The 15111-nt window shown below is 46.9% G+C and overlaps 1 protein-coding gene across 2 annotated transcripts in view; it reads right to left on the bottom strand.

Moving 5' to 3' along the window:
• SLC4A10 (solute carrier family 4 member 10) overlaps positions 1-15111 on the bottom strand; it is a 312704-nt gene that overhangs the window by 98430 nt on the left and 199163 nt on the right. Inside the window, exon 7 of one of the 2 annotated variants that reach the window (XM_075317262.1) lies at positions 5896-5990. In XM_075317262.1, coding sequence (XP_075173377.1) covers positions 5896-5990 — 95 coding nt within the window. The remainder of the gene's footprint in view (positions 1-5895; positions 5991-15111) is intronic. The other variant, XM_075317263.1, reaches the window with a different exon arrangement.

Genomic DNA, 15111 nt, shown 5'->3' with positions numbered 1-15111 from the left:
CGTCTGCCGCCAGAGCTCTTTGATCGCGCGACCTCGCCATGAATGCCGGGACCTTGTTGTTGTGCCGGGATGCCATTAGGTCGACGTCCGGCACTCCCCAGCGGCGACAGATTTCCTGAAACACGTCCGGGTGAAGGGACCATTCCCCTGCGTCCATGCCCTGGCGACTGAGGAAGTCTGCTTCCCAGTTTTCTACGCCTGGGATGTGAACCGCGGATATGGTGGATGCTCTGTCCTCCACCCACATTAGAATGCGCCGGACTTCTTGGAAGGCTTGCCGACTGCGCGTCCCTCCTTGGTGGTTGATGTATGCCACCGCTGTGGAGTTGTCCGATTGGATTCGGATCTGCTTTCCTTCCAGCCACTGCTGGAAGGCTAGTAGGGCAAGATACACTGCTCTGATTTCCAGAACATTGATCTGAAGGGTGGACTCCTGCGGAGTCCACGTCCCCTGAGCCCTGTGGTGGAGAAACACTGCTCCCCACCCCGACAGACTCGCATCTGTCGTAACTACTGCCCAGGATGGGGGCAGGAAGGATCTTCCCTGAGATAATGAGGTGGGAAGGAGCCACCATTGTAGAGAGTCCTTGGCCGTCTGGGAAAGCGAGACTTTCCTGTCCAGGGACGTTGACTTCCCGTCCCATTGGCGGAGAATGTCCCATTGAAGTGGGCGCAGATGAAACTGCGCAAAGGGAACTGCTTCCATGGCTGCCACCATCTTCCCTAGGAAATGCATGAGACGCCGCAAGGGATGCAACTGGCCCTGCAGGAGAGATTGCACCCCTGTCTGTAGTGACCGCTGCTTGTTCAGCGGCAGCTTCACTATCGCTGCTAGAGTATGAAACTCCATGCCAAGATACGTTAGTGACTGAGTCGGTGATAGGATCGACTTTGGAAAGTTGATGATCCATCCGAAAGACTGTAGAGTCTCCAGCGTAGCATTCAGGCTGTGCTGACATGCCTCCTGAGAGGGAGCTTTGACCAATAAGTCGTCTAGGTAAGGGATCACCGAGTGTCCCTGAGAGTGCAAGACTGCTACCACCGCCGCCATGACCTTGGTGAAGACCCGTGGGGCTGTCGCCAGACCAAATGGAAGAGCTACGAACTGAAAATGGTCGTCTCCTATCACAAAACGTAGAAAACGTTGATGTTCTGTAGCAATTGGCACGTGGAGATAAGCATCTTTGATGTCTATTGAGGCAAGGAAGTCTCCTCTGGACATTGAGGCAATGACAGAGCGGAGGGTTTCCATCCGGAACCTCCTGGCGTGCACATGTTTGTTGAGCCGTTTTAGGTCCAGAACAGGACGGAACGAGCCGTCCTTTTTTGGAACCACAAAGAGATTGGAGTAAAACCCTTGCCCTTGTTCCTGAGGAGGGACTGGGATCACCACTCCTTCCGCTTTTAGGGAATCCACCGCCTGCAGCAGAGCATCTGCTCGGTCTGGATGTGGGGAGGTTCTGAAGAACCGAGCTGGAGGACGAGAATTGAACTCGATTCTGTACCCGCGAGACAAAATGTCCGTCACCCACCGGTCTTTGACCTGTGACATCCAAATGCCGGAAAAGCGGGAGAGCCTGCCCCCGACCGGCGATGCGGAGGGGGGGGGCTGGGAGTCATGAGGTAGCCGCTTTGGAAGCGGTACCTCCATTTGCTTTCTTGGGGCGTGTGTGAGTCCGCCACGAATCTGAGTTTCTTTGCGTCCTCTGAGTCCCTTTGGACGAGGTAAATGGTGTCTTGCCCGAACCTCGAAAGGACTGAAACCTCTGCTGCCACTTTTTCTGCTGAGGTTTGGATGTTCTGGGTTGTGGTAAAGAGGAGTCTTTACCCTTGGACTGCTTAATGATGTCAGCCAATGGCTCGCCAAACAGTCTATCTCTAGACAAAGGCAAACTGGTTAAACATTTTTTGGAACCAGCATCTGCTTTCCAGTCCTTTAACCACAAGGCTCTGCGCAAAACTACCGAATTGGCGGACGCCATTGAGGTGCGACTGGTAGATTCTAGGACTTCTGGATTGATTCTCTGAAGTCAGAGTGATCTAACAAGGCACTCAATTTACGCTTGGGATAAAGGAAACGAAACTTCTCCTGCTCCGCAGCCGCCTCTTCTGCTGAAGGGGCTGGGGGAGAAATATCCAACAGCCTATTGATGGCTGAGATAAGGTCGTTTACCATGGCATCCCCATCCGGGGTATCCAGGTTGAGAGGGGTTCCAGGAGTGGATTCCTGATCACTCTCATCAGACACATCACAGGGAGACTGATTGCGCTGAGACCCTGAGCAGTGTGAAGACGTCGAGGGTCTTTCCCAGCGAGCTCGCTTAGGGTGGCTGGGGCCATCATCTGAGTCATAATCCTCGGCCTGTGAAGCCGGGGACCCCCCTGTGGGCTGGATACATTCCAAGTAAGGGGGACCTGAGGACAGAGGCCTCGCCGTGCCCAGAGACTGAGCCCCATGCATAGATTGCAAGGTTTCAAGGATTTTTGCCATAGACACAGACATATTATCTGCAAAAACTGCAAAGTCTGTCCCTGTCACCGGGGCAGAACTTACAAGCGTCTCAGCCTGGGTCGCTACCTCTCCTGACTCCGGCTGGCGAAGCAGCACCGGGTCGGAGCATTGCACACAATGGGGGTCATCGGAGCCTGCTGGTAGATTAGCCCCACATGCAGCACACGCAGTATACACAGCCCTTTTTGCCTTGGCCGCCTTGCGTTTTGAGGATGACATGTTGCTGCTTCCACAGAGCGATCTGGGATATGCAGCCAGAAGCAACCTCACAGTGCAAGAAATACAATATCTATATATCTGTACACAGTACACCGATACACCGTGAGGCACTAGAGGGACCAGCACAGAAAAATCGCTTACCGCCCGCTTAAAAAAGCGGGTGTGTGGTCCCAGATAGCCCCTAGTCCAGGTCTCCCAGAGCCTTGCGTCCTTCCTCCAGCCAGGCATGCATGTAATGGCTGCCGGCGTCTCGAGAGAGGAAGGGGGGCGGGCCCTGGGCGTTCCTGGCCAAGAGCGGGAAGCCTGCTTCCCTCTGTGCCTAGTGTGAGGGCTGGAGCATGTAAATCAGGCTCCAGCCCTCGTCGCTGCTTGCGAACAGCGTCTCTCCCCTACCCTGAATGACAGGGTGGGGGCGGGAACGAATCGGAGCTGCCGGCGTCCTAGGCCCAAAAAGCCGGGGACTAAATTTATAACCGCCGCCGCCGTAAAAGCGCGGACGGCGGATCCCCGGCGCACCACAAGTCACAGCAGCGCCGCCCGGTCCAGAGGGGGTCGGCGCTGCGTTCCCATACACAAAAAAGTCCCCCAGTAATCTGTAGGGACACCAACTCCACGTTGCGGTCCCTGGCGCACTACAACACCCAGCCAGCCCGGAGTGTGTCTGTGCCTGCCGGGGACACAGAGTACCTGTATGATGCAGGGCCTGTCCCTGATCGTACTCCTGCTCCGTCTCCATCAGGTTCTAATGGGTCTGTGGATGGAGCCCGGCATCAGAGCTGAGAGGCCGGCAGGATCCCACTTCCACAGAGCCCTACCAGGGGATGTGGAAGGAAAACAGCATGTCAGGCTCCAGCCCTGTACCAGCAATAGGTACCTCAACCTTACAACACCATCCAGGGGTGAGAAGGGAGCATGCTGGGAACACTATATGTGTCCTCTTTTCTTCCACCCGAAACAGTCAGCAGCTACTGCTGACTAAAATCTGTGGAGCTATGCATGGAATGTCTGACCTCCTTCGCACACAAAGCTAAAACTGGAGAACCCGTGATACCACGGGGGGGTATAGCCAGAGGGGGAGGGGCCTTGCACTTTTAATGTAGTGCTTTGTGTGGCCTCCAGAGGGCAGTAGCTATACCCCAATCGTCTGGGTCTCCCAATAGAGCGCTGAAGAAAGAGCCGGTCTGTGATGTTTGGCAGCGCCAACGACGCACCAAGTGTCTGTGAGATTGTTTGTGCTGAAAAACTCGCTTTAAAAAATGAGAACAGAATTAGGTACGAAAACCCCAGAAAAGTAAAAAGGGTCTGTTTTTCATTTAAGATTAGCACCACTGCTATTCACAAGCTGTGTCTAGAGCCACAGTGCAGCTGCATTGACTTAAAAAGGATCAACCACCAGGATTTTCCTATATAAAGTAAAGCCAGTGCTATACTGGCGCTATCATGCTGATTCTATACATACCTTTAGTTGTGAGATCGGATGTATAGTTTGTGAAATATAGGCAAGTAAAGTTTGTGATATGCACTGTTATTTGATTGATAGCAGCTGCAGAATAGCTAATAGGTGGGTCAGGTTTTGCTAGTTATTCCCACCCCTGTCTGCCTGTCCTTCCTCCCCACCTTCCCTCCTCCCCCTGTTATAACAGAGACAGGGGAGGAAGGACAGGCAGGCAGACAGGGGCAGGAATAACTAGCGAAACCAGACCCACCTATTAGATATTCTGTAGCTGCTATCAAGCATTTCACAAACTCTACTTGCCTATATCTCAGAAACTATACATCCGATCTCACAACTAAAGGTATGAAAAGAATCAGCTTGATAGCGCCAGTATAGAACTGGCTTTAGTTTATATAGGAAAATCCAGGTGGGTGGTCCTCTTTAAGTCAATGCAGCTTCACTATGGCTACAGACAGCTTGTGAATAGCAGTGGTGCTAATCTTAAATGAAAAACAGACCCTTTTTCCTTTTCTGGGGTTTTCCTACCTAATTCTGTTCTCATTTTTTAAAGAGAGTCTTTCAGCACAAACAATCTCACAGACACTTGGTGCGTCGTTGGCGTTGCCACACACCACAGACCGGCTCTTTTATCTCCTTTCCTAAGGGCTCTGGGTCTATAGGAGCTAATGGGGGGCCGAAATAGACAGAAACAAGTAGGCAACAGCTTCCATTGAACTGTTCTACCATGCTAGGGGTGCACAAAGTGTCTGTGCTTGGTTTGAACAGTCCTATAGCTAGCTGATAGACTCCCGAAAGGGTACTTTACACTCTGCGATATCATTACCGATATCGCTAGCGTGCGAACCCACCCCGTCGGTTGAGCGACACAGGCAAATCGCCCATATTTTTTCACTGACGTGTTAAAAACGCATTTGTCCCTTCATGTGCTGTGATTCACGGTATACGTGTATTCTCCATGTGCTACCCGTGATCAGTGCTAGCACATTGAAATAAGACAATTATCTCTGACTCTGCTGTGTTTCTGGCCGCCTCTGTCTCCCCTCTGCAGCTACTTCTGTGTCGGCTGTGCAGTGCATAAATGCATATGCATGAGAATAATTAGCCGGTCTGGAAGCAGCAGAGAGCAGCAGCCAGAGACAGTATCGCTGGAGAAGGTGAGTATAAAAAGCTTTTTATTTTCAATGTACGTGTTTTTCTGGTACGTGTTTCATGGATCACACCATAGTGTGGTTCTTGGGACATCAGTGATTCCAGAAAAAAACAGACATGTCTTTGTGCGGAAATCACGGACACGAGTGTGCACCGCATGAAAAATCACTGATGTGTGCACAGGCCTATTGATTTTAATGGGTCTACGTATGTCTGTGATTTTGGTACGTATAAAAAAACTGCAACATAAGTACCAGGATCACTGACATGTGAAGGAGGCCTAAAAGGGTTACCTATGATTAGGTAAAACAAAATGTTTTTGTTTTGTTTGTTTGTGTGTGTATGAGTTATGACTGTTATCAGGGTTCAGTGCCATTCTATTCTAGGAAAGGAGACTGTCCTCAAGACGCAACCCATGGACAAAAGTGGTGCTCACAGAGACAAGCCCTTTGAGAATGACCTATATATAACCCTTGATAACTATTATACAGCGGTTTTATTTGCTCTTTAGATAGGAATTTCATGCGCCATTCAAATGATTTTCTTCTGCGTCACTCACCTTGGAAACATCTAAAGTGCTGTTTTCTCTGCTGACGTCATTCTTATGTTCAATGCATGAAGGAGCGGACTGCGGAGACACGAGCTGCTGACCTGCTGAAGAACACACACTGTTATTTTCCAATCCATTGTGTTGAAAGCAATTCACAAGAAACCTTCTGTATACAGAGCAATGTACTTACAATAAGCACATAATGTTCTGGGATTATTACAATGCAAATACTATAGGCTACAGCAGACCCATAAATCCTGAAAATCCTAGATATATATTCTTATATTGTAATGGTGGTGGTCCTCTATCACCAGGGAACTCGGTCTTCAGACGGAGCTTACTAAAAACTATTACAAATAGGGCTATTCAAATTGTCTCTCCAGGGAGGAAGGAGACAAACTCTAGCGCCACCTATTGGAAGTAGCAGTCCTAAAAGTCAAAAGTGGCCCTTTAACGAGCCTTGAAATATGACTAAGGATTTATGCTAGATCAGAACCTCAATTTGCAGACACGGTATTTCTGGGTGATTGCCCCTTGTCAGTGCAAAGTATGAGATCTGATCTGGCTATATGAGAAGCTTTAGTGGGGTCTAAGGGGAAAACTTTTCTCCTTGCGGAGACCTCACAAACCAATCTGGCTGTCAGTGACGAGTATTATAACTGCAATGCTCATCTGGGAAATATTCAAATTGTCTCTTCAGGGAGGAAGGAGACAAACTCTAGCGCCACCAATTGGAAGTAGCAATCCTAAAAGTCAAAAGTGGCCCTTTAACGAGCCTTTTCATATGACTAAGGATTTATGCTAGATCAGAACCTCAATTTGCAGACACGGTATTTCTGGGTGATTGCCCCTCGTCAGTGCAAAGTATGAGATCTGATGTGGCTATATGAGAAGCTTTAGTGGGGTCTAAGGGGAAAACTTTTCTCCTGGCAGAGACCTCACAAACCAATCTGGCTGTCAGTGATGAGGAGTCTTATAGCTGCAATGTTCCTCTGGGAAATTTTAAAATTGTCTCTTCAGGGAGGAAGGAGACAAACTCTAGTGCTACCTATTGGAAGTAACAATCCTAAAAGTCAAAAGTAGCCCTTTAACAAGCCTTTTCATATGACTCAATTTACAGACACAGTGTTTTGGGGTGATTGCCCCTCATCAGTGCAAAGTATGAAATCTGATCTGGCTGTATAAGAAACTATAGTGGGGTCTAAGGGGAAAACATTTCTCCTCGCGGAGACCTGACAAAGCAATCTGGCTGTCAGTGAGGGCTCGTTAAAGGGACACTGTTGACTTTTAGGATTGCTACTTTCAAAATGTGACACTAGAGTTTATCTCCTTTCTCCCTGAAGAGACTATTTGAGGAGCATTGCAGCTATAAGTCTCCTCACTGGCAGCCAGATTGGTTTGTTAGGTCTCCGCAAGGAGAACAGTTTTCCCCTTAAATAGGGCTATGGAACACCAGTAGAGACTCTATATGATGGACTTCCTAATGCCCACTGCCATGAGAAGATATTGGTGCTCTGAGAGGGCAATGCAACAAGCCATTTATGGGGGCTATCAGGCACCGGTTATGGGAGATTTTGGAGGCTATAAACAGGGGCTATCTGGTATGGTTTATAAGAACGCTCTAGGATTGAGGCCATTCCTTGTTGTAGGGTACTCTGGTATTGATGATGAGAGCTTGAACGTAAAGTTATGGCAACTGTGTAAAAAATTAATGGATCACTGAAATACATAGAAGATTTTGATTGTCATGGTCATCTCCCTGTGACAGGCTCAGGCTCTGAGTCGCTTATTACCATCTTAGACTCTCCACATTAAATGCATTTTTTCCCTTTGGCATGCCCAATGTTAATGTCAGTTTTCTTGCTAGCAGCAAGCTCATTACCCCTGCTCAGGTGTTTTTGCTGATAAGAACTCCCAACCTGGATAAATACCCTCCTCTCCCAGCAGATGGTGCCAATTATTCAGAATTCATTCTGGAGCTTGGTCTGGAGCTGGAAGGAGGTGTTCGCTGCTGCTGTATTTTTTTGCTTGGTGTGAAAGTTACCAAGTTGTTTAGTTACTTTCCCCTTACTTTATTATTGTTACCCTTACCCCTATACATCTTATAGTCTCCCTAGTGATTGTTTTTGGGGTGTGTGAGTTTTGTTGTCCCCCAGTCTATGTTGTTTATTGGTGGGGTTTTGTGACTACTTCCCGGCCTGACCCTTGGGTGGTGGGTGTGGAGGGTGTTACATCAGGGTCTTCGACTGGAGATAGGGACATGCTGGGGGTCCAGACCCACTACCATCAAGTGTACCTCTGGGTTGAGGGGTTTGCTCAGGGTTCTACCAAGTCTGAGGGCCAGCTTAGGGGTCCCTATCCAGTCACCAGCGTTATGAACTAAAGACTCAAAGTGAATATATTTACCAATATAAAATGTATTATTCGTTATCAATGGTCAACGAAACCAAAATCAGCAAACAATTGAGCACTAGATTCCAAATCACGCCCAAAATCAAAGTAAAAAGATTAAATCACAGGTGGATCAAATTAGTGTGAATATCATCATGGGAACTCATAAGTTGACTCAGTAGTGTGAATAGCTCCTGATGAGATGGCAGATGATGTCCTGGGGGAACTACTAGACATCACTGAGCTCCTGAACAGTCTGTGGTGGCCATTTGTAGATATGGACACACTAGTAGATAATATCCCAAAGCTATTCAGTTGGATTCAGGAATGAGGAATGTGAGGGTCAACAGCATCAATGTTTTTGCCATCTGTCAACTGTCTACACACTCTGGCCACATGACACGAAGCATTGACCTGCACCTGGAAGAACCCAAGGCTAACAGCACCAGCCAAAGGTATGACCATGACTGAGGACTTTATGTGGAGAAAAGGATATGCCTCCTCAGACCAGCACTGACCCACCACCGAATTGGCTATGCTTTCACGTTTCTCACATGTGCTTTGTGTGTACCTACTCCCATCTGTGAGGAGAAGAAAGCACCAATGGTGGACCTGCCAATTCTGGTGTTCTCAGGTGAATGACAATCAATCTCCACAGAGCTGGACTTTGAGCACCGGTCTCATTACAGGATGTCGGGCACTCACACCACCCTCATGTAGTCTGTTACGGACAGTTGGGTTGGGACATTCATGCCAATAGCGACTGGAGTACATTTTGTAGGGCTCCAGCAGTACTACTGTTCTTCCTCGCACAAAACAACAGACACCAGTCCTGCTGCTGGGTCGATGCTGTTCTCTGGCCCTGTTTCCCACTATAATGGTCCGTAACCTGGCATGTATCCTGGTATCTGCTCCATGCACTTGAGACTGTGGTGGGAGACACAGTAAACCTTCTGGGGCTGGCACATATGAATGTGCCATCCTGAAGGAGCTGGACTACCAGTGCAACATGAATGGGCTTCAGGTACAACCTCATGTTACCAGTAGTGACAAGGACATGAGCAGAACTCACTTATAGAGAAGAATCAGTCGGTAAAGATGGGCAGTGAACCCCATAGGGGTGAATAGGTCCCATGACGATCCGGAGGGTTCAGGGTAGGAAAGGGTTAAGGTATATGGCTAGAAGGTTGCATATGGGGCTTTTGGATTGGTGGGAGAAACGGCAAAGGGGATTGGGGGGTAGACTGGAAGGGGTGGGGTGTTGCAGGGGGTATAAAGGGGGATGTGCATAGGTCACTGCCTCTTTTGTCCTACAACCAGTGTGTCCCACCCGCCTGCCCTGCAATAATGTATATATAAAAAAAAAAAAGAGAGAATAAATAATTAGGTAAAAAAAAAACAAAAAAAAAACAACATAAGTTATACGGGGATGGAAGTATCATAAAAAAAAATAAAAAAAAAAATAAAGAGTTTTTTGTTGTCACAGCGGGGTGATAGGTCCATTCAGAGAGGTTGGGAGTACCGACAGTCGGTTTGTTGGTATGAAGCCACTCAGGGGGAGTGGCTTCGGTTTGGATGGGAACTTGTGGGCGGAGGTCCTGCAGGCTCTGGGGAGGGGTAATTAACGATGGAACGTTATTATCCCACACCTCGGGTCGGTTGGTCACGGCCGAGGTGGTCCTCTGGGCCGGTTGGAGGTTACGGCCGGGGGATAGGAATGATGGTTTGGCCTCTCGGACAGATCTATCAGGTGTGGTTTGTGGAGAATAAGTATATATGTACAGGTTATGTGTTATCAATGGGTGGCATGTTGAGCCACGAGTTTGGGTACATATATACTGTTAAATAAAGCTGTGGCCATTCGTGCAATAAAGTCGTAGTCTGTGTCGTTATTTTAGGTACAGTTGGTAAGGGGAAGTTTTAGATTGGAGACCAGCTTATCCCTATAGATACGTCATGACCAGTCTAGACCTAATGTGAACATGGTGGGAATCGTGTACACATGCAACAGTACACAACCTGTACAACAGTGGCATGAATTGTGGAAGAAGGCAGTCATCTATTCTAATAGTATCCTTTCAACATTTCCATAGCATATATTTCCAACCAATACAATATTATATGTTCAGAGGGAACATTCAAAAAGATTATACAGCTACCAGTATTTTGGATGTATATGGATTTTCAAAACAAGCACACCAGCCTAATCAGGTATAAGATATTATATATAAATTTTTACAGTTTGTAATGTGAAATCTGCTGGCAGATCCCCTGTAATTTTCATTAATTATTGCTTCATCCAAAAAAATCATTAAAGTTGCAGGCCAACAAAAGTCAACGTAAAACAGAACTTTCCTAGCAGTGCTCCAATGATTTTCAGTCTTTTATCACCCAGTGTTAATCAGTCATGCCGCAGCTGATCAGACAATGGGACACTGGTATTGATATGCTAATAAAAATAACCAACCCATTTAATAAAATGATCAAACAAAAAATAATTCACAAATTCCATTTTAATTACTAATGGCGCTGTCCTAAAAAATAAAAAAAATAAATAAAAACAAAGAAAAGATAAAATGTTGATCAAACATGTCATAAATCTCTCATTAGTACTGGGACTCATAGAATATCACAACAATGCACAAAGCCTAGAACCAACCATCAATGGAGCAGTTGCTGGAGATGCACAAAGCCTAGTGCAACCATCAATGGAGCAGTGGCTGGAGATTCACAAAGCCTAGTGCAACCATCAATGGAGCAATGGCTGGAGATGCACAAAGCCTAGTGCAACCATCAATGGAGCAATGGCTGGAGATGCACAAAGCCTAGTGCAACCATCGATGGAGCAATGGCTGGAGATGCACAAAGCCTAGTGTAACCATCAATGGAGCAATGGCTGGAGATGCACAAAGCCTAGTGCAACCATCAATGGAGCAATGGCTGGACATGCACAAAGCCAAGTGCAACCATCAATGGAGCAATGGCTGGAGATGCACAAAGCCAAGTGCAACCATCAGTGGAGCAGTGGCTGGAGATGCACAAAGCCTAGTGCAACCATCAATGGAGCAATGGCTGGACATGCACAAAGCCAAGTGCAACCATCAATGGAGCAATGGCTGGAGATGCACAAAGCCAAGTGCAACCATCAGTGGAGCAGTGGCTGGAGATGCACAAAGCCAAGTGCAACCATCAGTGGAGCAGTGGCTGGAGATGCACAAAGCCTAGTGCAACCATCAATGGAGCAATGGCTGAAGATGCACAAAGCCTAGTGTAACCATCAATGGAGCAGTGGCTGGAGATGCACAAAGCCAAGTGCAACCATCAATGGAGCAGTGGCTGGAGATGCACAAAGCTTAGTGCAACCATCAATGGAGCAGTTCTTAGGATAAATAGACCAACTGGCACCAGTACTTGTATACGTTATAGCCACCCAATGGTTGTGAATTGTTTCCCGCCAATGGTTTTGTTAACATGTCATGATAATATAAGAAGTTTGAATTGTAAATAGAGTCCTTAGCAAAATTCATGAAACGTTGAGGGTGGACACTTCTGGAATGGTTAGAGAAGAAGTCTGCCAGTAAGGAAGGGAACATTGTTTGGGTTCTCCATGGAAAATAGGTTTAAAATCATCACAATGTTCCGTGAAAGGCAGATGATTTACTCCATTTACCATGACCTTTAATGGAGGCACAATATAGTTTCAACCAGTGGTCAAGGAACGTGAACTTCCTCAGATATCACTAATCTTAAAGGGAACCTGTCACCAGATTTGGTGACTATAAGCTGTGACCACCACCACTGGGCTCTTGTATACAGCGTTCTAACATGCAGTATATAAGAGCCCAGGCCGCTGTGTAGAACGTAAAAATTACTTTAGAATACTCCCCGGGGGGCGGTCCGGTCCGAGGAGTGTTACTACTCTCTGGTCTGGCGCCTTCTCTCAGTGGAGATTGCCGTCCTTCTTCTAAGGCCCGTGTGCATGACGGGTCCTACATCATCCACACAGGCAGGCATTGAAGTCCTGCGCAGGTGCACATTGATTTACCCTGGAGGTCAAAGTACTGTTTTATGCATGCGCAAGCAGTCTTTAACCTTTCTTCACACCTGCGCATTATAGTACTTTGATCTGCCCTCAGAAGGGTAGATCACACTGCGCCTGCGCAGGACCGCAATGTTGGACTGTGTGGATGACATAGACGTGTCATTCACCCTGGGCTGTGTAGAAGGAAGACCAAGATTGCAGCAGAGACAAGGCACCAGACCGGAGAGCAGTAATAACTATTGGACCGGAGAACAGCAACACCCATCAGACTGGACCGCCCCCTAGGTGAGTATTATAAAAGCGATTTTTATGTTATACAGAGTGGAATGGGCTCTTATATACAGTATTCTGGCATGCCGTATATAAGCGCTCATTGGTGCTGGCCGCAGCTTATAGTCACCAAATCTGGTGACATGTTCCCTTTAGTTCTTAGGGCGGCTTTGCACGTTGCGACATCGCACGTGCGATGTTGGTGGGGTCAAATCAAAAGTGACGCACATCCGGCGTCACTTTCAACATCGTACTGTGTAAATGCTAGATGATACGATGAACGAGCGCAAAAACGTCGTTATCGTATCATTGTTGCATTCACCGACATTTCCATAATGCCGGTGCTGCGACAGGTACGATGTTGTTCCTCGTTCCTGCGGCAGCACACATCGCTGTGTATGAAGCCGCAGGAGCGAGGAACATCTCCTTACCTGCCGCCGGCGGCTATGCGGAAGGACGGAGGTGGGCGAGATGTTTACATCCTGCTCATCTCCGCCCCTCCGCCGCTATTGGCCGTCTGCCGTGTGATGTCGCTATGATACCGCACGACCCGCCCCCTTAGGAAGGGTCGCTGGCCAGAGCGACGGTCGCAGGGCAGGTGAGTGCATGTGAAGCTGGCGTAGTGATAATTTTCGCTACGCCAGCTATCACACGATATCGTACCTGCGACGGGGGCGAGGACTATCGCGTGTGACATCGCAGCATCGGCTTGCGATGTCGCAACGTGCAAAGCCCGCCTTAGATTTTTCTGTGCATTGACTGTTATATGTACAGGGGGCAGAATTGGATTATTCTTTCGAAACGAGGCTCAGGACATCAATGAAATACTTGACTTAGACACAACAAGATGACAAAGATGACAACAACATGACTTTTGTGCTTTATATGTTAAAGTCAGGAGCAGATTGCCGGAATATTCCAAATTCTAAAGAATGTGATAATACTATTAGCATTACTAACATTAAAGCAAATTTCTATCAATTACTGGATCAGATTGTGTGCTCAACCACACCCAAGTGACCGGATGTTGGCCATTTTTTCATAAATGCAATAAAATCTTGGGTTAATTTGGTCATCCTCGGTCAATTTGATAGCGATGGACTATATCTACCAATCTGTCCTGGATAAATATAACATTGGTGAATATCTCGTGACGTTAGTTGCATGCGGTATACACATAGGAACAGATATCTAGAGTCCAAATGTCTATATTTTACACTACCTCAAAAGCCAAGGAAGGAAGATGAGAGAGGAACAGAGATGAGATGATGAGCCTGTTAGAGACACATACAACAAAGACAGAGTAAAATAAGGAAGGGTAACGATGAATGACACAACACATAGCAGATTACAGCAATGACCTTGTGCGATCGATGTATAGGATCCCAGTCTACGATCTGACAAAAACATGAGTAGAAAATATTTTACATATTTCAAAAATAAAATATATTTTTTTTTATTGGATGCCCCTATATCTAGACATTCAGGAAATTACTAAATTCTGGCATTATTCTGGTGCTGTTGAGGCCTCCATATCGTTTCAGGTCCACCTTAAAGACATTGTCTACTTTGCAAATTCTCTTCTTCTTGGAAGGTTTCATTAACTATAGATAGATAACAAAGACCTCCTGAAAACTCCCAAAAATAACAATTATTCTGTGGTATAGCACCACAAATAAGTTTTCAGCGTAAAAAACTGGGGAAAAAACGGTTTTTTTTGCCGCGCTAAGAGACCACGAGCATGAATATAACAATTTGTTCTTTTATTTAGGTCATTCCAACGCGTTTTGGAGACTCATCTGCCTCCTTCCTCAGGGAAAAGAAACTTTTCCCTGAGGAAAAGCACAAGGCACAACCAACAAAATTAAAGGAAGCCTGTCAACTTCAGAAATGATATTGATCTGGTGATATAGTGGTAATATGCAGGTAGTGATTAAACTACACCTGGCTGGCTAACTGGAGCAGCAGCTGCAGGGAGAAAATGATCTAATATTCTCCCTGCGGCTGCCTGCTTCCAGCCATCTGGGCACTGCACTGAGCGATTAAAATCACTGCTCATAATACAAAACTATATTCTCACTGCAGCCACTTGCCTCCACTCATTGAGGTGGTGCATGAGGCTGATACACGCATTACATTACACAGTAAGAGCAGCTCTGATCACTTCCCAGCACATTGATTGACAGCCTGCTCTTCAGACATACATTCCATAAACATGCTGCAGATGAGGCTGTCAATCAATGTAACAGGGAGTGATCAAGGCCACCCTTACTGTATAATAACCAATCAGTGTATGAGCTTCCTCCACCTCCCCAATGAGTGGCAGTGAGCAGCTGCAGGGAGAAAAAAAAATATTTTTCTCCCAGTAGCCACTGCGCTAGAAAGCATTCCAGAGATTACTATTATATCTGCAGGTATATTTCTTCAGGTGACGTGCTTCCTTTAAGTATTACACAGCAACTATTCCAATAAATATGTTTTCTGTGTAATTCAGCACAGGACAGGTCATTTAGAGGAAGAGG

The sequence above is a fragment of the Anomaloglossus baeobatrachus genome, chromosome 7, assembly GCF_048569485.1.
Source record: "Anomaloglossus baeobatrachus isolate aAnoBae1 chromosome 7, aAnoBae1.hap1, whole genome shotgun sequence".
Taxonomy (NCBI): domain Eukaryota; kingdom Metazoa; phylum Chordata; class Amphibia; order Anura; family Aromobatidae; genus Anomaloglossus; species Anomaloglossus baeobatrachus.
This window is presented reverse-complemented; position numbering and strand designations above follow the sequence as displayed.